Raw genomic sequence first — 25,485 nt, 5'->3', positions numbered from 1 at the left:
CTCTCCGTTAGTGAGTTCTCTCTTTCCCTAGAACAATTCTGTCCCTTCTCATTCCACCTTTAAATAGTTAGGGATGATTGGAGAGAAGTAGTATTCCTTCCTGAAAGGCAGCCTCAATTGGAGAGAGAAGTACTACTCGAATTTTCTGCTCTAACGGACAACTCCCTATAGTGAGTGGCCACTACAATAATGTAGGCTTTAGAAGTTCCTTTTACGGTTTTTAAACTGAAAAGACAGTAATGTAGCACTTCCTGCCCACACTACTGGGTCATTTTATTGCTATTAAGTTGTCCAAGAAAATTTGTAAATATGTGCATTTAGTGTACATGTTATTTGTAAACATTTTATCTTTTTTTATGACTTGAAGAAACTTTCCTTTTTAAAACTTATGCTTGTAGACAAACTCACGTAAAAATTGAAGAGAAAAATGGAATGTGAGGAATGACTCAGTGGGAAGTATTCTTAAGTCTTTGCAGGGATGATAACATGGTCTTCAGTTGATATTCATCCAAAGTATAGGTAAATTAAATTTTAATTCAAGATTAAGATTTAAACTTGAACAGTTTTCCTTAGACACTGGAATATACCATTCATTCAAAAAATAAAAAGGCCTTTTCCTAGGTGGTTATAGACTTATCCATCCCTACCACCTTTCTGATCTACCCTCTGGTAGTCATCTTTACTCTCTGGGCTATTTCTTATATATAAAATAGGAAGCTAATTTTTATTGGTCTGAAATATATTTGTAAGGTCTTCACCCTCATTTAAATATGTTCTCAAACTTATTTCCTCCCACAATCCCTGTTAAGCCCTGTTTAGATCAGATCCTTCTAAGGGTTTTTCCTCTGCTAATTGACCCAGGGTCTGTAGTTGGTCGGTCATATATTGAAGCAGACCAAAGGAAAGCGCCTCTGAGAAGAAAAATAATGTTAGTCATGGAAGCTGGTCATTCTACATGATGGTTATATTAAAACTTGGCCTGGAGAAAACCTCTCTTTCTCCTCTTAAAAAAACCACTAAGCCATTGTAGCCTGCTCGTCTCCATGTCATAATATAGCAACAGTTATTTCTTATGCTCCGACCAAAAGCCTTAGTTTTCCTGAAACTTTTTTCTCTTACCAGTCTGCCAATCCAGTCTGTCAATCAGTCCTGCTTTGAAAGATATCAAACTAAGCATGTCTTAATGCCTCCATTGCTACTACCCTGGTTCAGTTCACACTCAGCTTTTCCTTGGATTATTCCAGTACCTTCCTATCCACCTTTGGCCTCTTGAGGTCTGTTCTCCACCCAGCAGCCTGAGTGCTCCTTTAAAAATGGAAAACAGAGGGCTTTCCTGGTGGCGCAGTGGTTGGGAGTCCGCCTGCTGATGCGGGGGATGCGAGTTTGTGTCCCGGCCCGGGAGGATCCCATGTGCCTCGGAGCGGCTGGGCCCATGAGCCGTGGCCCCTGAGCCTGTACGTCTGGAGCCTGTGCTCCGCGGCGGGAGAGGCCGCAACGGTGGGAGGCCCGTATACCGCAAAAAAAAAAAGGAAAACAGAAATTGTCTCTCCTCTGTTCGGAACCTTTCAGTGGATTCCCATCTCTCTCAGAGGAAAAGCCTGTGTCCGCTCAGTGACGTGCAAGGCCCTGCGTGTCCTGATGCCAGCCTCTACCCTGTTAATTCTCTGACCTCAATGTGTTCCCTGCTCATTCTGATCTGTCCATGAAGTCTGAGAGGCCAAGTTGATCCCAATTATAAAGAACTGAGACAAAGTTTTGGGGGTGCGCTGGGCATGGGTAATGAAGATGCAGCCTGTGGAGGGCTCCATAATTGGTTTTGTGTTACGGGGTTGTGTTGAGAGAGGAAGTAGATGGGAGACGTTTCTGAGTGGGAGACCAAGAAATTTGGGGAATAGTTTGCATGGAGAAAATTGTGGCAAGATGAAGAGAAAATATTTAAGATATTTTGTTCTGGTCTAAGGGTATACTCCCTCCCTTTTTTGTTTTTCTTTTTTTTCCCCTCCTGTGTTTAAAACATTTAATTCTTTGAAACTCTCCTGTTATGAGGATGATAGGGAAAGAAAGGAAACAGAATAAAATGTAACAATCTAGAAATGTTTCCTCTTTAACAGTTCTTGTGAAACTTGATTTGAAAGGGTAGGAAATCAGTAAAAGCAGTAACTACATGACAAATGTCATAGTATAGGTACAAAATGCGTGTTTGGAGAACAGAAAAAGAGGAGCAACTGACTGTTTATTTGACTCAAGGAAACTTCCTCAAAAAGGTGACATTGGAACTAGATTAATGTGTTTAAAGATACCTTACTGAGCTAAGGGAACCAACATATGCAAAACCATACAGGCATGAAAAGAGTATAATGTGTTACAGGAACCGCAAAGATCAGAATGTGGCTAGAGCGTTAGGGGTGCATGGCTGTGAGAAGATAGATATGAAGCATTTACAGGCTGATGGCTGATGGTAAAGGGTCCTGTATGGAAATTAGAGTTTTCCCTACGGATCTTGCAGTCCCATTAAAGGATTTTAAGCAAGGGAGTAATAAGATTGGTTTCATCATTCAGTGAATAAAACAAACTTTTTCTTTGTAGGATCAGTCATGTTAGACATAACTAAACATGAGTTATGTAATGCAGTTTTAAAACTCAGAATTAGAAAAATGGTTATATTTGATAAATTGGATTATTTTTCTTCCTAATTTCCTTCCTCTGTCAGCCAAAAAATATATATAGGAAATAAACGATAAGCTAGATCAGTATTTGCTTTTTAAGTTTTGCATGACTTGAAACAATCCCCTACACTGTTAGAAGCTAAACACAAATGCTATTGTGCTCCTGGTCTAGAAATGTAGCCAGGGGAAAAATATGTGGCCTGCTGGTCTGATTACACAGCAACGAGTAAGGAAAGCAAATATCCATGTAAGCTGTTAAATATTAAATTTTAGTAAAATGAGATTTATATTAATGTTTGTCTTAAAAGAATATCAAAATAAAAAGGAGAGTTGGGATAGATTAGAGATTGTCACCAAGCCCTTTTTCTAAAACCACCTACCTTGTCAGATTTTTTAAAAACTACCAATAATCAAGGTCTGCATCTACCTGTGAACTGTGCCTAAGCAATGATACTAGAGCAGTAAAAATTTCTCTAATTTATGAGGAACTTAAGTAACTTTCTCATGGTCACAAAGTAAATAATCATGTCAAAATTTTGACCTTTCAACCTCTAGTTTTCCTAATCCACCCTGTTTTCTCCTGATGGGGGTGGGGAGGGGGGGGCATGCACTTCCCAGATAAACATAGCCTTTCTTCCCAAGCCTGGCTGATCTGGGCCTTGGACTACAGTGATAGGATTGGTGCATTTGAAATAGCAGTTCAGGTTGAAGGACTGGCTGGCCCTAAAGAGATTTTCCTACTCGGTAGAGTTCATTTTATCCATTACTACCATGAAGCCAAATTAGGTTTGAATAATGAATGAACTGTGTCAAAAACTGCAAAACAAAGTGGGCTGAGAAGCAGAACTCAGCCAGTAATTTTAAACAGGCAACGTGAAGTAGGCAGGAGCTCATAGAACTTAAGTTTATAGAGAGCGTTAAGCTAGAATGTTTTGGCCATTGGGAACCAGGTTTAGAGAAATCAAGTTCAGAAAAATAAACCAGAAAAGCAGATACAAAATTACTGAAAATCGAGCTAAGTCAGGAAGGATTTGCTTATGAAAAGGGTGTATTTTTCCCTTTGTGATGAGAAATAGTAGTCCATTCTTGGTTGCTGTGATTGACATTATGAAAAACAATTCTATGTGGTTTTAACAACATCCTTGTCAAACCTTATGAAACATTTTGGCCAGTTTGATTTTCTTCTTCTCTCTGGACCTGCAGATAAATTTACTGTGAATAAATGGAAAATAGTTTGGCAGTGGGTAAAAGGAAGAGGAAAAGCCAAGATTCTGGTTAATTTATAAACCAGACATCTTGAATAAATGAGTTGGCTATAGCTGTTAGGAGAAAAACTAACTTTTGCCCTTCAAGTTCATTTCTTACATCTGTTTTTATTTCTTTCAGAGTTTATAAAGGCAATAAAATTTTTAATTTTATTGTTTTCAGAAGTGTCTTCTTTCAAAGCAAAGCTTGCCATACTCTCCATCGGCCAGAAATAACCTCTCTTTTGAATTCTCAAGGTTCCTAATTAGTAGCTTTTCATATGAACCAGGGGATGTCTATTTTTTTTTCAGTAGTAGATTCTAAAATCAGATAACTTTATCAACCAGATGTTGGAAATCTGTTTTATATGGCTTCTACTGAAAATACTAATTTGATCCAAGCCTGTTACCAGGATACCAGGAATGGTGGTTCTCAATCTCAACTGCACATTGGAATCCCCTGGGAAGCTTTAAAACACACTGATACCTGGGTCCCACTCCCTAGAGATAGTGATTTCATTGGCTTGGGTTTCAGCCCAGGTATTTATAGTTTTCTTTTTTAAAGCTCCACAGGTGATTCATGGTTGAGCAGCACTGACCAAGGAGCATGACCGGTTGGCTTATTTGTTCACATGCAGTAGGTAGCTGGGGAAGATAGTTCTTGTGAAAAATATTTGGAAGACAAAAGAATCACTAGCATGCTAGGCATGTGGGACTTAGACCAATAACAAACTAAAGATTATACCCTATAACATTGTTAATTTACCAAATACATCCCAGAGTCATCTGTAACTCCAGCTGTGCTAGATCAATTGTGCTATGATGCTGCCAGTGAGTTCCCTGAAACCTAGAGGGTTTTCCTTGCCCAAGGTCACATTGCTAGCTGGGGACAGAACCAAGATTGATTCTGGAAAATTAAAGTACAAATGTATTATAACATAGTGCTATAATAATAGTGTGATAACATTGTATCATTTATAGTACTAATCCTTGGTTTGTTGCCTTGATTATTTAGGTCAGGGTCTGCAAACCTTTTCTGTAAAGGGCCAGATGATAAATATTTTAGGCTTTGTGGGCCATATGATTTCTGTTGTAACTACTTAACTGCCAACCTAGCGAAAAACATCATATGCAGTATGTACAAGAACAAATGTGGCTGTATTCCAATAAAACTTCATTAACAAAAATAAGTGGTGGACCAGATTTGGCCTGTTAACTGTGGATTGTAGATCTCTGAGGGACTCACAGGCTGTAGTTTGCAGTTCCCTGATTGAAGGGCATTCTAATCTTCCTACTTGAAAGCAGGTTGAAGATCTTACTGATCCTATACAGTGCTTGGCACTGATTCTGTTAACTGATTCTTGCAAGGTGCTAAATATTTTTCTTCATTTCCTTCATTTTAATTGAAGTATAGTTGAAGTACAATATTATATAAGTTATAGGTGTACAATATAGTGATTTGCAGTTTTTAAAGATTATACTCCATTTATAGTTATAAGATATTGGCTATATTCCCCATATTGTACAGTTTAGCAAGGTGCTAAATAAATGCTTACTGAATTAATGCATACATGCAACTTTTAACTTTTTTACTTTTATCTCCAGCCTACTCTTATAACCAGTCTTCGGGTAGGAGAAAAGTTGGCACATATTCCAGCTATGAAGAAGAAACGCACTTTAGTTCTTTGAGGTCTGTGGCAGGTTGTAATTGCTGGGTTTAGTAGAATTTTTGAAAGGAATAGAGGCCTGATTCCCTGAGGACATTTATTATTATCCTAATTTCTTAGAGTAGATTCTAAGACTTTATTTAAAAACTCAAAATATTTCTTAAACTTGGTTTTGTGACAACTAGCAGGTCATTAACAATTTAAAGAGTATGTTTAGTTTCTCAAAACAATTTCAATTCATTTGGATTTAAGATCACTACAGTGTATCTGGTGAGTGGAGTCTTTGGCCAAGCAGAGCAAATACTGATGAGTCCTCACAGCCCCAGAAATACTGGAAATACAGCCCCAGATCATGAGCTCATTTCCAGTGCAAAATACAAACAAGCCTGACAATAGGGCCATCAGTTGTAGTGGAAAGAGCACTGACCTTGGAATCAAAAACCTGGTGTGACTCTTGGATTTACCACTATTTACCAACCTTACTTTCTTCAACTATAATATGCAGATATCTGTCCTACATACCTTTTATGGATGCTGAAGGTGAAATATGGTATGACATGTGAAAGTGCCTCATGGGGTCTTTCTGACCTCTCCTTGAAGAGGTCCAGGTCAGGTCTAGCAGAAGCGACAGCCGTGTAGCCAAGAGCTAAGTAGGACTAGACTAGCATGGAGTGAACCTAAGGGACTATGCCTGTTAGTTCCCAGAGGGAACGTCTAAGAGTCTGTAATGGAGAGACTCATCCTAGAGCAAAGAGATCAGAAATTGGAAGAACTGAAGAGCAAGTGAGGAGGAAGTTCAAAGCTGGAGGAGGCAAGGAAGTCTGGGACGCTGTTTAGTGACTCCAGATAAGATTCCCATTCTTATCTCATACTTCTTTTTTAATCTCGTATGATTTTTTTTTAATGTCTTGGATATTTGGAAGCTCCTGGCTGCATAGTGTTTGCTGAAATAGAGGCACAGAGTCATGGCAGATAGCTATACTATAACAGAGATGTAATCACTTTGTTACCTGCTGAGTGAAAGCCAAAGGATTATGAGCTAGGGTCCCAGCCCCGAAGGTACTTACAAACTATATGTAGATATGACATCTAACACCAGCCTAGTCACTTAACACCACCTCAGTTGACTCATCTTTATAATGGACATTAAAATGCCTACCTTACTTTATCCTATCATAGGATTCTTGAGGGGAACAAATGAAATAATGCATATAAAGTACTTCACGTACCTCATACTTGGCTCAGAATAAACAATATTGTTCAGTTTTATTACTACCATTATTACTACTAGTAGTAAGAACAGTACTAGCATTTGCAAGCATACTGGTTGTATATTGTGTATGTTTTAAAGCACTATGAAATCCCAAGTTATGATGGTTAATTTTTTTGTGACATTCAGGATAGATATTTGTGTGTGTGTGTTACTGAAGGACATCTTAGCATCAGTGCATGCCTGTCTGAAGCTATGCATTGCACTGCATTTATATAAACTACTCTTGATGTCTAGAAAACAAATCAGTTAAGAAAAGGCTATTTTGAAAAATTGTTTTTTTCAGGGAGCACAGTCTGTCCTAATACCCTGTTGTATGTGGGTTATAAGTCTTTAGGAAGAAGTCAAGCTTCTTATAAAATGTTTTGCCTGATCTTGGGGTTTAAACACACAGGGAAGTCACAGAACAAAGGAACAGTTGTATCTGCTTGCCACTCTCCCAATTAAAGGCCAGTGATGTCCTTTTTTTTTTAAATAAATTTGTTTATTTATTTATTTATTACTGAGTTGGGTCTTTGTTGCTGCCCGTGGGCTTTCTCTAGTTGCAGCGAGTGGGGGCTACTCTTTGTTGCAGCGCACGGACCTTTCATTGCAGTGGCCTCTCCTGTTGCGGAGCACAGGCTCTAGGCACGCAGGCTTCAGTATTGCAGTACGCGGGCTCAATAGTTGTGGAGTGCGGGCTCCAGAGTGTAGGCTCAGTAGTTGTGGCACACGGGCCTAGCTGCTCCGCAGCATGTGTGATCCTCCTGGACCAGGGCTTGAACCCGTGTCCCCTGCACTGGTAGGCGGACTCCCAACCCCTGAGCGACCAGGGAAGCCCCAGTGATGTACTTTTATATTCAGAGGTCTTATGATACCTGTCTCAATGAAATGAAACTGCCTGCATTATTCTACATATTACTGTTCTCTGCATTGTTAATTATTATAATACTTTACATCCTGTTTTATAACCACTTTAAGAAAAGAAAAAGTCCCTTTGGAGATTTTTTTGTGTTTACTAAATTACATGTGTTTGTCTGCTAGGCTGTGGGATTATGCATGTGAGAGGAAGAGGGAGGTGGAGAGAATGGAGAGGAAGTATAGACTGGCAGGATTACAGAATGTAATTTCATCTGATTTTTTAAGCTGAGCGCTGCTCCAGTTTTAGACTCCATGTGCAGGACTCAAGCATCCTGGGTCTGCCCCTAATGCTGCTTTTGTGGTCAGCACATTATGGGATTGGGCAGCATTGAAGCTGGGGACAGCAGGGTCATGTCTAAAAAGCCAAGGCCGGGGGCTTCCCTGGTGGCGCATTGGTTGAGAGTCTGCCTGCCGATGCAGGGGACACGGGTTCGTGCCCCGGTCTGGGAGGATCCCACATGCCGCGGAGCGGCTGGGCCCGTGAGCCATGGCCGCTGGGCCTGCGCGTCCGGAGCCTGTCCTCCGCAACGGGAGAGGCCACAACAGTGAGAGGCCCGCGTAACGCATAAAAAAAAAAAAAAAAAAAAAAAGCCAAGGCCGGGTTGGAGTTTCAGTTCATAATTTGAGAGTCACAGTCATGAGGGCAGCCAAGATGATTATCGGGAAGTCAGGAGCAGTAGAGATGGGAAAGTATGGGAAGTAGCCCAAGCAACAGTTGTTAGAAGGGGAGGAGTCCCTGGGGCAACTTGTCCCAAAATGTGTTCCATGCTCCATGGGATGTTAATTTGTAATAAATGGTGGAAAGATTTCATGGATGTATAGTGGGTTCAAAGTTAAATAGGTTTTTGTTTTTGTTTTTTACTGTAGTGCTCTGCATTGGCCTCTAGTATGCCCACTGGCATCATGAGTCTACAAGATAAAACTGTCAAATTTGGCAGGTCACAGACACTTCATATAGAATCATGGTTGGTTGGTTGGTTGTGGTGGGGTGGTGGAGGGGGGAATTGCGGAATCCTGTTCACAGAACACACTTTGGGGAAAGTTGTCCTAGCACATGTGACACCTGCTGTGAAGACTCCTGTGACTTTTCACCTGGGCTCTTTTTTTTTTTACATCTTTATTGGAGTATAATTGCTTTACAATGGTGTGTTAGTTTATGCTTTATAACAAAGTGAATCAGTTATACATATACATATGTTCCCATATCTCTTCCCTCTTGCGTCTCCCACCCTCCCACCCTCCCTATCCCACCCCTCTAGGTGGTCACCAAGCACCGAGCTGATCTCCCTGTGCTATGCAGCTGCTTCTCACTAGCTATCTATTTTACGTTTTCACCTGGGCTCTTTAATGGACTGCTGAGCCCTGTGGAGTCCTGAAGGAACCCACAAACACCCAGAAACCTGTCCGTGCTCTCAATAAGTGCCTTTTCCCTCCCTCCAGGGAAACTGATATTTGTTAGTGTTATTAATAAAATTAAGGAAATCAGTTCTTCTTATAGAAGAAAAGACAGGTGATTTAACCCATAATTACTGAGACCAAAAACAACAACAAAATGGGTCAGAGTCTCTTACAGCTGGCCCTGCATGGGGCAAATAGGCTTTCCCCCCCCCTTAATAGTCAATAAAATGATATTTTAAAGAAAATATCAAAGGGAATATGTCCGAAAACTTTAACAAGGAGATTGGAAAATGAGGCAAGTGGAGCGTTAAGATTGGCCAAACCTAATGAATATCAGGGCAGACCGTTCATCCTGAACAGTCTCACAGGCTCCTAAAATATCTCACACAAAACTCAAAACTCTATTCTTCTTGCATTCTTTTTTTTTTTTTTTTTTTTTTTTTTTGGCTGCGTTGGGTTTTCGTTGCTGCGCGTGGGCTTTCTCTACTTGTGGTGAGCAGGGGCCACTCCGTTGTGGTGCGGTGGCTTCTCTTGTTGCAGAGCATGGGCTCTAAGCTCCTGGGCTTCAGTAGTTGTGGCACGTGGGCTCTAGAGCGCAGGCTCAGTAGTTGTGGCACACGGGCTTAGTTGCTCCGCGGCATGTGGGATCTTCCCAGACCAGGGCTTGAACCCGTGTCTCCTGCATTAGCAGGTGGATTCTTAACCACTGTGCCATCAGGGAAGCCCCATCTTCTTGCATTCTTAAAGTGAAAGGCACTGTTTCCCTGTCTTGTTAGTCAGAAGCCTAAGTAAGTGTTATCCTTTCCTCCTCTTTGTCCCTTCCTTCTTAAGCCAGTCCCTTACTGATTCTTTCCTCAGTAAGCCTCAGATCTATTCCTCTCCTCTTCACCCTCTGCCATTGCTGATAGGGTGAATAGTGCAGTTGCTTCCTAGTTGCAGTTAACAAGGGGTTGAGGGCAGGGGGACTAACACCTATGGAATTGTGCATATCTCTAGGAATTACCTGAGGGTAAGAATTATGTCTTATTTGTCCTCCTGTCCCCAGTAATTAGCAGAGTACCTGGCACTTTTAATTAGGGAGTTATCACTCAGTACATGTAAGGAGGAACAAAAAGAAAAAAAGAAAGAATAGAATAAAGTAGAAGCTTGATAAGTTTTCTTACTTATTTTGCAGTTGATCACTGGATATTCTCAGAGCTTACAAAAACAGTTTGTACTTTGGAAGCATAAAGATGAGAGCTATTAAATACTGAGTTTAAGTGGTCATAAGCACTTAAATGTGCTTTTCAGAAAATGATTAATTGTTTAAAAACCAGCAATTGTGCCTCATATTAAATGAAGAAATGTCAAATAGGAAAAATGAAGAAAGTTATGGAATCCAGGACACATATTTACAATCATGGTAAAGGGTGAAGAATAATTATTAAATTGTTTGGGATTAAAATGGCCTGTAGTAAATTCTACTCCACGTCAAATGTCAGGCATTAGGGAATTCCCTGGTGGTCCAGTGGTTAGGACCCTGCGCTTTCACTGCTGAGGACTCGGGTTCAGTCCCTGGTCAGGAAACTAAGATCCCACAAGCCGCGCAGGGCAGCCAAAAAAAAAAGTCAGACATCACATTGTCATTACTAATACTGTTACCATGTTTAATGCACCAGGCCACATATTTGTAAGTAATTCATTATTGTATTAACTTGCAAAAGAGTCATTAATTGGCCGGAATTTATCCAAAATGACCTATTGGGAATCCCTGAAAGTAGCAGAGGCACTGAAGCAAATGGCAGCTGCTAAGAGAGTAAACCAGCGTGAGCAAGTGCTGGGTGGTAGTAAATCATAATTTAGGCAGTGGTAAGGGCAAATATAAGCAGATAGGGCGGGCACAGAAGGAGGCAAAAGGTAGGGTTCTTAAGAGGCTGGAGGGAGGAAAGAGTAAAGATCTGGTCCCCTGATCCACTACCCTGGCATTATACAGCATTGGGCATTATACAGCATTGCGTATTATACAAGTTGTAACAGTAATAGCAAGTAGTTATATAGCAATTACCGTGTGCCAGCTACTGCTCTAGTACTTTCACTAGAATTAATTAAATCATAATCCTCACAACAGCCTTATGAGAGGGGTACTGTTATGAATCCTATGAATTCTCATTTACAGATCAGGAAATTGAAGTAAGTCAATCAGCTATTAAACGGTGAAGCCAGGATTTGAATTTAGGCAATTAGAGTTATATTACTGACATGCCCTGAAGAATGTTTATATTGCCCTAAGGATATATTTAGTATATACAATTACTAGTACAACTGACCTGGAAACAGCCAAGTGTTACGCTTCTGGGGATCAAGGAAAGCTGCCTAGGCGTGCATATGCGCAACATCTGAACTGACTCCCCTCCCCCCGACATTTATTTATGTATGTATGTATGTATGTATGTATGTATGTATTTATTTGGCTGTGTTGGGTCTTCGTTGCTGTGTGTGGGCTTTCTCTAGTTGTGGCGAACGGGGGCTACTCTTCATCACGGTGCATGGGCTTCTCACTGCAGTGGCTCCTCTTGTTGCAGAGCACAGGCTCTAGGCACTCAGGCTTTCAGTAGTTGTGGCTCACGGGCTCTAGAGTGCAGGTTCAGTAGTTGTGGCACGTGGGCTTAGTTGCTCCATGGCACGTGGGATCCTCCTGGACCAGGGATTGAACCCGTGTCCCCTGCATTGGCAGGTGGATTCTTAACCACTGCACCACCAGGGAAGTCCCTGAGCTGACTTTTTGATACAGATGATCATATTGGGGAAATCTAACACCAGTTAGCAGGCCCGTATGCACATTAATATACTTAGAGATCTTTTATAGTATGTATGTTCATAGATTTCAAAACTTAAAACTGTTATGAACCTTAGGCTCTGGCAAAAAGTGTGATGACTTCAAAACAGCACTTACTTGATTACATGGATGGGCAGCTTCTCAGGGATATTTCTCATTGTCAGTACAGCAGTAATGCAGGTTCTTTTGACAAATCTAGGGCCCAGTTTCTTCCACTTGGTTATAAAAAGGAAGGAACCAAGAAATGGGTGTTATTATAAATTGGCATCAGTTTATCGGGTAAAGCACAGCAGGCTATGAACCTCTCCAACTCAGATGGTGTCAACTAGAACCGCCCTTTGCAAGCAGGCAGAAGGAGCAGCATGTAATTGATTGTGGTTTCTCTTTACTCCCACCTTCCCCTCTGGTCATGGCTGCAGGCATAGAGTAATATTTTGTGCTTTAAATGGCAAGAACTTTTCTGTAATCTTGACCAACATTCTTAGTTAACTATAGCCGAAAGGGGAATCTCCATCGGTGTATAGTTGGGGGTGGAAGAGCTGCCGCCAGCTCCCTTCCCTACGCAGGGGTATGCAGAGGAAGTTTGGTCTCTACCTAAAATAACACCATGCCAAGGCACAGCAAAACGCACTGACCAACCAGGCCCAGCACCAACCCAGAAGGCATCGTGAAATGTGCACTTTCAACACTTTCTATGCGGGGACTCATGGCACCTAATGAATGGTCACTCTGAAAGTGGGGAGCAGGGATTCAGACCCCTAGAACCCATGGTTGAATTGTAGTGATATACATAGTCTGCTATACATACATGTATTAATACATAACACGTACTATGACTGTGGGCCTCATCTGTGAGCTCCTACTCAAAACTGGAATTTTGACAGTCTTAGTGAGATGTGTTTCAGTTCATCTAATAGATTTTACCTTTGAAAGGATCAGTCACAATAGAATTCTTCAGTCACAGTAGCATTCTTTAGAAATTTTACTATCGTTTTTTTTTGAGTAGCAAAAATTTCAATAAAATTATGGAGCATGTTTCAGGAAAGTAAAATATTTCTAGTTTAAAAACAAATGATTTTAAAAAAAAAACAAAAACAAATGATTTTTGTGTTTTTAGAGGCTGCATTTATCTTATCTCATTACATATGTTGTTGCATATACCTTAGATACAATAGTAACAGTTGCCTTTTTACATATTTTATTTTATCATACGGCAATGGGACCTTTAAAAATAATATCTACAGTTACCTACCTTCAAGGCTTATTTTGAGTTCATATTACTTTTGAACTTCAAAGACCTAAAGCAATCTGCTTTTCCTGACAGTATAACTCTGTACTATACTATAAGTTTAGGTAGCATCAGATGCTGAGTCTGAAGCATTGGCAGCCATAGTGCATTTTAGTTAGTGACTCTAATAAATGTAAATAAAATTACAGATTATAATAAATAAAAATATTTCAGTCAGTTGCTGGGGTTTTTGGCTGCTACTTTTTTTTATCAAGACAAACATCTGGATAGTTCTACAATTCCAGATGTTTAGAAATCTGCTGGGTTGTGAGGAAGATTACTTGGGTAAAGTTTTTTGTTGTTTTTTTTTCCCCCACGATATTTAGAATTTGTGTATAAATAACCTAGAATGTTTAAAAATTTACCTAAGAATGGAAATGTTTGAAATTTTGTATAGATTAAGCTCTCAGACAGCTACATGTCTCCTTTATTGTTGGAATTTAGAAAGCACCTCTCATGAAATAGAAAATGAGAATGTAAGCAAATGAAGAGAAACTTTCCTGAAGTATCTAGAATTCATTTCTTCAACAATTATTTACTGAACCTCTACTTATGTGGCAGGTGGTATTCCTGAGATGTTCCCAGGGCTTACATTCTAACCAGGGGAGACAGACAATTAAGAAAATAAATAATGTAGTCTTTTAGAAGGTGGTAAGGGCTATGGGGTGGGGGGCGGGAAACCCTGTGAGTAACAGTAATACTAGATGGAGTGGTCAGGGTAGCCCATGTTGACAAGATGCAATTTGAGCCAAGATGTGAGGAGAAAGCAGTTATCTGGGGGAAGAGCATTCCAGCAGAAAACAGCTAGACCAAAGGCTGTAAAGCATGCTTGGCCCCTTGGAGGAATAGCAGGGAACCAGTATGACTAGCATGGAGTGAGCAAGGGAGCAATACTAGGCAATGAGGTCAGTGGCAAGGGGACTAAGGTCAGATCATGTAGAGCCTGTCAGCCACTGTGAAGAGTTGAGTTGTTAAACTGTGAGTGAAATGTGGAGCCATGGAAGAATTTTAAGCACAGGAGGGACATGATCTGACTTGGGTTTTAAAAGGGATCTCTGTGGCCTGTTTGAAAACACATACAGAGGACAAGGGTAGGCACAGGGAGACCAGGTGGAAGGTCTTGCTGTAATCCAGTCAAAGATTGTGGTAATTTAGGCCAGAATAGTAGCTGAGCAGGTGGTAGTGGTAGACGGTAGAGTCAACAGAATTTCTTGATGGATAGGCTGTAGAGTCTGAGAGAAGAGGAGAGGACTTTAGGACACTTCCAAGCTTTTTGTCCTAAGCACAGATAAGGTGCCATTAACTGAGATGGAGAGGATGGTAAAGGCAGTTAATTTTGAGTGAGAGTTGGGAGACAAGGGTGTCAGATTTGGGTGTGAGTTAGTTCTTAGACATACTAGTAGAGATGCTAACTAGGCAATTGAATATGTTAGTATTTCTTTTTTTTTTTAATTAAGCAAGGGATATGCTTTTTTACTTAAAATTTTTATGTTAAAAATGCATAATATAAAGTTTACCATCTTAACTTTTTTTTTTTTTTTTTTTTGGTACACGGGCCTCTCACTGTTGTGGCCTCTCCCATTGCGGAGCACAGGCTCCGGACGCACAGGCTCAGCGGCCATGGCCCACGGGCCCAGCCACTCCGCGGCATGTGGGATCCTGCCGGACTGGGGCACGAGCCTGCGTCCCCTGCATCGGCAGGCGGACTCTCAACCACTGCGCCACCAGGGAAGCCCCATCTTAACTATTTTAAGTGTACAGTTCATTGGCATTAAGTACATTCACATCGTTGTGCTACTGTGACAATCATCCATCCACAGAACTCTTTTGATCTTGTAAAACTTAACTTTTGTAAAACAATAACTTCATTCTCCTATCCCTCCAGTCCCTGGCAACCACTATTCTACTTTCTGTCTCCAATTTTGACTACTCTATGTACCTCATTTAAATGGAATCATAAGGTATTTGTGTTTCTCAACTGGCTTATCTCATTTAGCAGAATGGCCTCAAGGCCATCCATGTTATAGCATGTATCAGAATTTCCTTCCTTTTTAAGGCTGAATAATATTCCATTGTATGTATATGCCATATTTGTGTTTATCCATTCATCCGTCAACAGATACTTGGTTTGCTTCCACATCTTATCTATTATGAATAATGCTGCTATGAACGTTGGTGTACACATGTAAAGGATATACTTTTAAAAATAATTTGTAGGGCTTCCCTGGTGGCGCAGTGGTTGAGAGTCCGCCTGCCGATGCGGGGGACGCGGGTTCATGCCCCAGTCCGGGAGGATCCCACGTGCCACAGAGCAGCTGGGCCCATGAGCCATGGCCGCTGGGCCTGCCCGTCCGGAGCCTGTGCTCTGCAACAGGCGAGGCCACAGCAGTGAGAGGCCCGCGTACCGCAAAAACAAAAAACAAACAAAAAAATAATAATAATTTGTAGTTCATATACTTGGCGACTTTCATAGATTTTTCTCTTTTTTATATAAGTAATTAATAAGTACATTTTCATTATAAAAGATTTAAATGATATTGCTGTATAGACAGCAAAACATAAAAGTTCTCATTCATTCTCTCACCCTACCCCTGTCCCCTTGCCATATTACCTTACATTCATTTCAGTACAGTTATACACGTTTGTATGTATGTTATTTCTTTTTTTAAAGTGGGATCATATTGTACATATTTTTCTAGTTTTTTGTCTTTTATTTAATAATATCTTGGAAATCTTCCCAGTCTTATTTTTGTTTTTCTGTTTTTCACAGCTGCATATGTTGCATTGACTGTCCATATGCATATACTTTTACGCACACAAGATTGTTTCTGTAGATTAGATTCCTAGAATTAGATTTTCTAGGTCCAAGGAAATTTCTTAAACTATCCATCATATTTTCTTCTTAAGATCCTTTGTGGTTTGCTTATTATTTGGCAGGGTGGAGTGGATGTGGGTATGGATTTTATTATTGAGGTCTTGAAGTTTGGGAAACTGAAGTCGTTTTCTGAAATAAATTTCCTTGCTCAGGATTTGTTCCTCATTGACAAATGAGTTGTGAACCATGAGTTTTATAATTTTAATTGCTTTTTAAAAAAGTGCAATTGATCTTTTAATCCAGGCATTTTAAATAGCACATGGGAGATGTGACCCATATCCAGAACTGTGGGACAGGTGGGGAGACTTTGAAGGGATGATAGGAGAAGACTTGAAAAATGTCTTATAAATAGAATATTTTCCAGTGTAGAAACTTGTCAGACATCACCTTACTCAGTGACCAAGGTTAATACCACATGATAATCATGTTGGTATCATGCAGTGATGTAATGCAGTGAGATGGGTACATCACCTCTGTGATGTTCTTCCTCCAAACCTGTAAACCCAGTCTAATCATGAGAAAACATCAGAGAAACCCAGTTTGAGGGACATTCTACGAAATACTTACCAGTACTCTTCAGAACTGCCAGGGTCATGAAAGACGAGCAAAGACTCAGTAACTCTCACAGATTGGACAACTAAATGCAACATGATATCTTGGTTTGGATCCTGTGACAGAAAAAGAATGTTAGTGAAAAAAATGGTGAAATCTGAATGAAATCTGTGGCCTAGTATTGTACCAATATTAAATTTTTAGTTTTGATAACATACTGTAGTTACATAAGATGCTAACCTAAGAGCCTGGGCACAATTCTTATGTAAATCTAAGATTATTTCAAAAGATTGGTGTTTTTTTGTTTTTTGTTTTTCTTTTTTAAGTATCTCTTTCCTTCTGGACAATATACACCTAGGAAGATTGTTTCCCTTAGAAAACTACTCTGTGCTCTTAAATCAAGAGATCCTCTTGTCCTGAGGGGTGGAGTCCATGGAGATCTTCTGGGCTAGAGACTTGGTGCAGTTGGGAGAGATATTTGGTTGGGTGAGGCACTATAGACATGGCCATAAAGATGTGATCTGAGATCACGGATACCATGACAAGAGATCAGGCCTGAAGAATCAAGAAGTGAACGGACTTTGCTTTGGAGTAAATCCAACCTTAATTTGTGAACGAGCCATTCAAGAATAAGTTGGCAAAACGTTAACAACCCAACACAAAATTTTGCAAATAGCAGACAAAGTTACCCTAACCAGTCAGAGAGATTATCTGCCACTCACAAGTACTATGCAAAAGACACATAAATGAAAGTTAAGCCATAGTGGGAACCTCTCCAGTTGGAACAGGGAGGTTTATGCAGTCAAAGATGAGGCTGGATTAACTGAGAATATCTGAGGATACCCTGCAGTTACATCTGTCTAGGCAGTTCTTACAGGAGATATGACCCAGCAAGCATAAGACAGAGAAATGCAAAATGGTTAAGACCAGTACCTAAATAGATTACCAATCCTCAAGAAGAGACAGTAAATAGGACCCCTCTCCCTGTGCTAACATAATGTAACTGGTTGCATCTGTGCCCAGAGATACGTGTTTAATCACTCAACTGGTTCTTGGTAAATTGGAATCTGAAAGCCTCTATAATATAAAATTTCTTGAATAGGTAGACCATCTGGTTACAATTTTGGTTTCAAGTCCCTGTTATGCAACTGGTACCCAAATAAGGACTGTCTCCAAATGTGAATAGGCTGAGTCAGTCATAAACAAGCAAAAAAAAGTATTCCTCTGTGTTGCTAATATCCAGGATGTTAAAAGATGATTTAATGAAATGGTGCTGCCTAATTTTAGTCAAACTTCCTTTACCATTATGTGTTTGACCTAGACCATGGTCAGCAAACTTTTCCTGTAAAGGACCAGATGGTAAATAATAGTAAAGACTTTGGGCTTTGCATGGTCTCTGTTGCATATTTGTCTTTGCTTTTTTTTTTTTAACAACCTTTTAAGAATGTGTTTTCTGTGTCTTTCACCATATTTTCATACCTTGTGATAATGGCTGAAGTTTGGAGATGGGTTTTAAATAATGATCTGAAATGAAGTTTCTGGCTGTGGATTTATTATCACTGGCAAAAGATATGTAATCATGACTTTAATGGATTCAAAAGAAAATAGATGTGTACTTGATCTCCTACTGCAGGCATTTCATCACATTCATCTGAGATGTTCTCTAATAAATATGATCTTGTAAACCCATCAGATCCTGCAAGCTTGCTATCCAGAAATTAAGTGCCTAGTTTTCAATTAAAAATTATTATTTATTCAAGACATGTTTTGTTTCTAAATAGGTTAATTATTAAAGTAGTTTCATCTTTTAATATGTTACAGTGGTGATCTATTTTTTAAATATTCAATTTAATTTGTTTTCTCATTTACCCCTTAGCTGCCCCCTTTTATAGTTTTGTTGCTATAAATCATCTCTAAAGCTGCATTCTTGCTTTCAGTGTCTCATTTTACTGTCAAGTTACAGTTTCTGCCTCTCAGTTGTAGTTGGGCTGTGGCTTTTCACTGTTTCTGCCCCAAGGCCATCCTTCACTAGACCCCAGCAGGTGGCCTTTCAGATACTAAGCCATTCTTGGGATCACTGTGGAACAAACATCCTAATGCCCCTAAAAGACTAAGTGGTTGGATGGTACACTGTGGATTTTAGGAATATGCTTTGCCTACTTCATGTGGTTTTTCTAAGAAGGTAGATAGGATCACACATTTAAAGACTGAGCTTTTATTTCTTCTGTTTATAATTTCTTCTGTTTATAATTTATAATATGCTGTCAAATGTTCCTTAAATCTTGCATTCAAGGCCTTTATTTGGCTAAACAATGCTTTATTTAGTTGGCAGCCCATTTTAGCAGAAGGGTGTCTGATGAAACTCATTTAATGTGTTTCAGCATTGGGTCTCTAATAACTTCTCAGACAATACTTGGAACTATTAATATCTTCTAAAATTTGTTTTACCTAGATATATTTTAAGGGGAGAGCAGAAAATAAAGCAGTATTTTAGTTTTTAATCAATATTACCCAATCAATTGAAGTAAAAGGGAATTTTTTTACTCAACAAAAGTTGATTGGGTTTTATTAGCTTTTCTTGTTTTGAATAATTATTAAGGCCTTTTATCTCTAATAGTTCTCATTTTAAACAGTTGGATTCTGTAAAAATGTAACTGTTTCTTAGTCAAATGATAGTTTCTTAAATGGCATACTTTTATTTAACGATAGTGAATTTCCTGGTAGAAATTTTATTTTCTCCTAAACAGGGTCTAATCTGTTGTTAATATCACCATGTCAACTAGAAGAAAGGAAAATTTAGCATGCGTTTAAAGAGAAAACACTGGCTTATGATTTCTTTAAAAGTCTCTGAAATTCAGTATTTAACTTCTTATATCAGAAATTGAACTAAGAATTGATCTGTTCTCCATCTATGCTTCATGATGTATTTCAGTTTTTTAAAGCACTGCAGTGTTTCAAAGATTTTTGAGTTGTAACTAAATATGAATATTATCTACATACTCTCGTCATTCTTTTTTTTTTTTTTTGAAAACATGGGTATTAATAATACGTTGATTTGGAGTCTGAGTAAGCTAGTGAAAGAGGGTCATGGTGTGTGTGTGTGATTTCTTCCTTTTTAATCAAGCCATTCTTCTAGAGTCTTTAGGTCAGCTGTCATGTTCGTGCTTTCCTGCTTTGTTCTTTTGAACCACTCAATGACTGGTGACTGACTGGATGCTGGAAAGGAACGCTTTTAACAGATTAGTGCTGGGGCCCTCTGGTCCTCTCCTTCACCTGCATCATAGCAGCTGCATTCTGCCCTTTCCATGGCCCTGCAAGAAAAGGGGCGGGGGCGGGGGGGGGGGAGAGAGAGTGTGTGTGTGTTTAGTAGTCAGCAGTCTCTGTCAGCGTGTATTATAAGGTTTCTCAAGCACGTGGAATGAGATCTTTCTCAGGAGAACTCTTTGTCAAGGCCAGCACACGTGGGAAAATTATTTCAATGCATACTCTTGTAACTGTGACTGTTTTTGTTTTATGGGGTCAGAAGAAATTAAGTCCTGAGATGTAGTTATGCTCCACCTCTGCATTTACCTGTTCTTTCTTTTTGAACTCTCCCAGGCAGCAGTACCTGTCCAAAGATCACTATAGTTTCACCTTGCTTGAAAAGCAGCACAACCACACTGATTGATCAGAATGTATCTGATGAAGAGGCTCAGGGAATAAATGGGAAAACTCCAGCAAAACACTCAGCTGCAAGTCCAAAGCCACAAGGTATGCTGATCGGGTTTTTTTGATCAGGTTGCATGCTTTCTTCATTGATGAAGGCAACACAGAAGAATGATGATCACTAAGAAAGAGTTTTAAGCTCTAAATGGGAGGAACTGGGTGCATTTATTTTTTCAGGAGAAAAGTCAGTCTGTGAACCTACTCAGGCGGGGTTTCTACTCCTAAAACACCTTATATATTTCTCTATTATGGTTCTTTTCATGTTACGTAAATTGTTTACATGTCCCCTTAATGGAAATGTGATCTCTTCGTGCATTATGCGTGACATAGTACAAGAGCCTTACTGTTTGCATAATAAATATGTAACAAATTAACGTGTGTGTCGGAAAGTCATCGTGACTTGCTAGATGTCAGAGGGTCGGTGAAACAGATTGTTCTAAAACAGTGCTTTAATATACTTAACAAGAATGTGATTTTGCAATATTAAGGAACTGGGGCTTTTCAGGCTTCCTAGTAAAGTCATCCACAGAAATTAAAAGAGTCCCTCTGTCCAGGAATTGAGCATCCAACAAGGGGAAAAATTATATGGTGGAAATCTCTGAATGCTTTGTTCAGTGACCACTTTCTTTTACAAATAAATTTCTAGTAAACTGTGTATTAACTTTAAGAAGCACAGAATTATAATTTTGATGATTAAGAGCAAGGCCTTTTGAAGTGTAACAAACACAAAACTATGCTACACTGTGGCTTAATGTGTAGTTTCTTTCTAATATATTTTCATTTATATCAAATGCTGAACATTCAGCCAAGAAACAATACTAGGCATTTTCAGAATCACTATACTTTGGAAAAACCAATTTTTTTTTTGGATTATTTTGTATTTACTTTGGTCTCTTTCTTGTTCTTATGTTTTAAGAATTTCTGAAAGAGATCTTTAATGGGGGTAGAATGGAGTCTTCCAGGTTATGGGATATTTTTCTTTTTGTTCTCACTGCTAGCTCTATTGGTCGTGGTATGGGATATGGCTATCAAACAAGGTCAGATAATTGGAGATTCAAATGACTAGCGCATTCATGAGTTTATAACCTTAATCTTTGGCCACATTCCTTATAACATTGTGAATATGAAAATAGAAATTTTTCTGATCATGATTTAAGCCATTTTATTTGCACAATACAAAATTCCATATTGCTCATTAGACCTGAGCTGACCTCAAATAAGGTAAAAAAATATATATAAGAAATAAATACAGTTCAATTTTATGTAATTGCCCAGATCAAAAGCATGAATTTCATTATTTATAAAGACTGTTTTGGAAAGATGCATTGCATTACTTCATTGTTTTTTTAGTTCATTGAGATAAATTCTAGCAGTGTCCTTTCTGACCTGCCATGTGCCAAATAATCCCATTCTTTAGGGGACAAAACACTGACCTTGCTTTTTGCTGTTTGTAGTTATATTGAAGTCAATGTATTGCTATTTAAATATATATAATTATTTCCTATCTTGAATATGGGTTTATATATATAATTTTACATAACGACAGAGTATTTCCAGATAGTAAATAAACTACATAGAGTACTTTATACTTCTTTTTCAAAATATTCTCACTCATTGTTTGGCCCTTCCCTGGCCCCCCTAGCTAAAATTTTAACCCCACCATCACCCCTTAAATCTCATATTTGATCATCCCTGCTTTGGTTTTTCTCATTCATTACAGATTGGTCTACTATATATGTAACTCATCCATGTTGGTTATTTTTTCTGCCTTTTACACTACTACATCCCCTGTGCCTAGCACACAGCATAGCAGGCCTTCAGTAATACTTACTGAATGAATCCTGCTCCATCATCATGTCTCTTTTAGTTTCGGCTGTTCTTTGTTTAAAACTGAGACTGTGTGCCATAAAGAGAGCAGTGTCCTGAAATGAGGCTACATCTTGGTTTTGTCAGATCAGCTGCCAAATAGATTGAGCACTACTTGCTGACAGATAGTATTTCCCACCCTCTAGTAGAGAGAAGCTACTTTTAATTTCTCCAAATCCTTAGGACCATTTTGGTGACTGAGGCTGAGAAATGAAGGGGATGCTAACGGAGACTTGCTGCTCAGAGTTAGGGATTATCACACTGACACCCTTCTGCCCACTTCCTTGCAACTCCCTTATAAGTTATGCATGATGAGGCTGTTGAGGCTTCAAGATCCATTATGGAATTTTCATTCAGAAAATGTTATTCGAGATCAGTAGTTCTCAGCTGGAGATAGTTTTGCAGGCCTGTTGCACCCCTCTTGACCCCATGAGTATTACTTGGAGGCTTTTTTGCTTGCGACAACATTTGGGAGTTGCTACTGGCATTTAGTGGGTAGAGGCTAGGGATGCTGCTCAACATTCTACAATGCACAGACCAGCCTTTTCCATTGCCCTAACAAAGAATTACCTGAACCGAAATGTCAGTAGTTTGAGAAACTCTGATCTAGATCCTAAAATGGCTCATACTTGAATCTTATTTATGTGTTTGCTTCTCATGTGGAGTGCTGATAATATGGTTACAATTTATTTTGGTGATGCTTAAAAGGAGAGAACTGACTTATTAGTGGTGATTATGTAGTAATGTGTCTGGAACAACATCAAGTTTATGTTTTTGTGTTTATTATTTACCAATAAGTAAATAAATCCTGAGGATTTAGATAGTGGCTATAGTCAATAATACTGTATTATATAATTGAAACTCCTTAGCAATTAAAGATAGTTGTACTTTTTCTCTTAGGAGCTTTGATCCACAACATCCTCCATAGTTAATTATTTTGATAAAGTCCACATAGTGTTACTTCTCAATCATTAAGCCTTAATGTTTAAAAAATTTTCATCAACTTTGAAAGCCACATTATTGTTCAAATAATTTAAGTAAATACACTCAATTTACTCAACTTAGTAATTCATTTCATCTGCTTCTAAAGTAAAGCATTCTATGTGTAATGTTTCATTCTTAAAGTATAATATGTTACAAATGGTAGTCCCCAAACTTAAACTGGTGTAAAGAAAAAAACTGTTACTGCCATTCCAATTCTACAGGAATCAAGCTAATAACCCACCGACTGCACACCCTGAGGGGAATTTAGGATGGAGAAAAACAGGAAGCATTCTTTGCTTGGATATACCATACCCTAGAAAGTTAAGATACCTATCAAAGGAAAAATTTCAATGACCCCAGATTCTTGAATCTTCCCTACATAGAAAAGCACTAAAATCATTAACATGAGATGTCTGTCTATTCTTTGTGATGAGCAGTAATCATTCTGTGCTTGATTACATGTTTTTCCCAGCAAAAAAAAGTTCATATATATCTTGGTTCTTCCCTTACCTCTTTGGAGCAGTTCTTCAGGGCTGAGAGGCTGTCTCCCTGGCTTGAGTCCTTAGTAAGGTCCCTGAATAAAACTTAATTTATAACTTTTCCTTATGCATTTTTCTTTCAGTAGACAGTGGCAATTAGTTTCTTTTTCATTCTCAATAATTATTTTGCATACTTGGAAATTTCTGAATAATTAAATTTTTTGGTTTATTTACTATCCGTAAAATTTGCTATAGTAGAGCCCATTTTATTTATAGTCATCTAGATATCTCAAACTTAGCATGTCCTTGACTAGACTACCGGATCTCTCCAAAAATTGCTTTACCTATTGTGTCAGTTGATGACAGTTCCATCCTGCCAGTTGGGCAGGCCAAATGTCTGAGTCATTCTTGATTCTTCTTTCTTTCTCTCAAACCTCACGTTTAATCTCTCAGGAAAACTACTTTTTTTTTTTCAGGAAAACTAATTTTAAAATATATCTGGAATCTATTTCTCACTGCCTCATTTTAAACACCATTATATAGTAACCTCATAATGAAACCAAGCAAGACCCTGTGGGGCTTCTGGGCACTGAAGCCTTTCTGTCCCCCATTTCTTGACTCCAGCCTTCATGACCTTCTCTGCATTCCAAAGGACAGATTCCAACCGTTGCTAATCCGGGAAGGGAAGGGATGCAAAGACAAGGGAGAGGCAGCCAAGAAACAATAGTGCAGCCTTGGGGAAAAGTCCTGGTTCCACCTCAAGGGATACACAGAACTATGTCTTTAAGCTTTTTTAGATGTCAGCTTTCTTCATACCAGAGAATTCCAACTGAGGCTGCATTAAAGGAACCAGAGAAACTCATCAAGATTACCTGAGACCAGATTAGAGGAGTGCAGGCCCTACACACACCCTAATCTTATCAGCAATCCCACCCTTGACCCATTGCTATAAAACTCCTCGTCAAATCCTCCTAGGTTGGGACACAGCGTTTTGGGGCAGGTGCCCTCTGTGCCCCCTTTGCCTGGCAAAGCAATAAAGCAATTCTTTTATACTTCACCCAAAACTCTGTCTCTGAGATTCAATACGGCACCAGTGCACAGAAGCCGAGCTTTCAGCATCACTAACTCTTCTCCCTGTTCCTACCCTGATCCCACCCTACTTCCCTACATTCTGTACCTAGCTGCCAGTGTGGTCCTGTTGGAATTTAAGCTATATCTTATCATCCCTCAGCTCAGAACTCTACAGGAATTTAAATCCTTACAGCACTCCACAGGTTCTGCCTTCTCAGGCCCTCCCTCTGACCTCAATACCTGCTCTGCCTGTTCCTTTGGCTCCAGTCACATTGCCCTGCACTAGTCTCTAGCTTTCACTCTACCTGGTAAAATACTCTTCCCCAAATAATTCCCTCAACTTCTTTAAGTCTTTGTTCAAATCTGAATTTCTCAAAGAGGCCCACTCTGAACACCCTACTTAATACTGCAGTATGCCCTTTTCCCCCACTCCCTACACTCCAGATCCCCTGTGTTGTTCTTTTAGCCCCTCCCCTTTCCTCTTAGCATTTACTACCTTCTGATACATGGTTTACTTATTATTTTTTTTGTTTCTTATCTTTCCCTTTGTTCATTGATATGGTCAAGTGCACAGAACTTAATAGGTATTCAATAAATATTTGTTGGGATCAAAAAAAGTTTTAAAAAATTAAAAACCCTGTGTAGATATGTAAGAATTTCTCTATGATATATATTTTGGAAATAAATATATACATATATATGTGT

At 39.2% G+C, this 25,485-nt stretch overlaps 1 protein-coding gene across 11 annotated transcripts in view; it reads left to right on the top strand.

Annotated features, from left to right (window-relative positions):
* Positions 1–25,485, top strand: part of FGD4 (FYVE, RhoGEF and PH domain containing 4) — a 211,515-nt gene that overhangs the window by 115,853 nt on the left and 70,177 nt on the right. For all 11 annotated transcript variants that reach the window (XM_032644475.1, XM_032644474.1, XM_032644473.1 and 8 more), the window contains one exon: positions 20,273–20,425. In XM_032644475.1, the coding sequence (XP_032500366.1) occupies positions 20,273–20,425 (153 nt within the window). The remainder of the gene's footprint in view (positions 1–20,272; positions 20,426–25,485) is intronic.

Source organism: Phocoena sinus, chromosome 10 (assembly GCF_008692025.1).
Source record: "Phocoena sinus isolate mPhoSin1 chromosome 10, mPhoSin1.pri, whole genome shotgun sequence".
Classification (NCBI taxonomy): domain Eukaryota; kingdom Metazoa; phylum Chordata; class Mammalia; order Artiodactyla; family Phocoenidae; genus Phocoena; species Phocoena sinus.
Note: the sequence above shows the minus strand (reverse complement) of the source record. Positions and strands in the feature narration are given on the sequence as shown.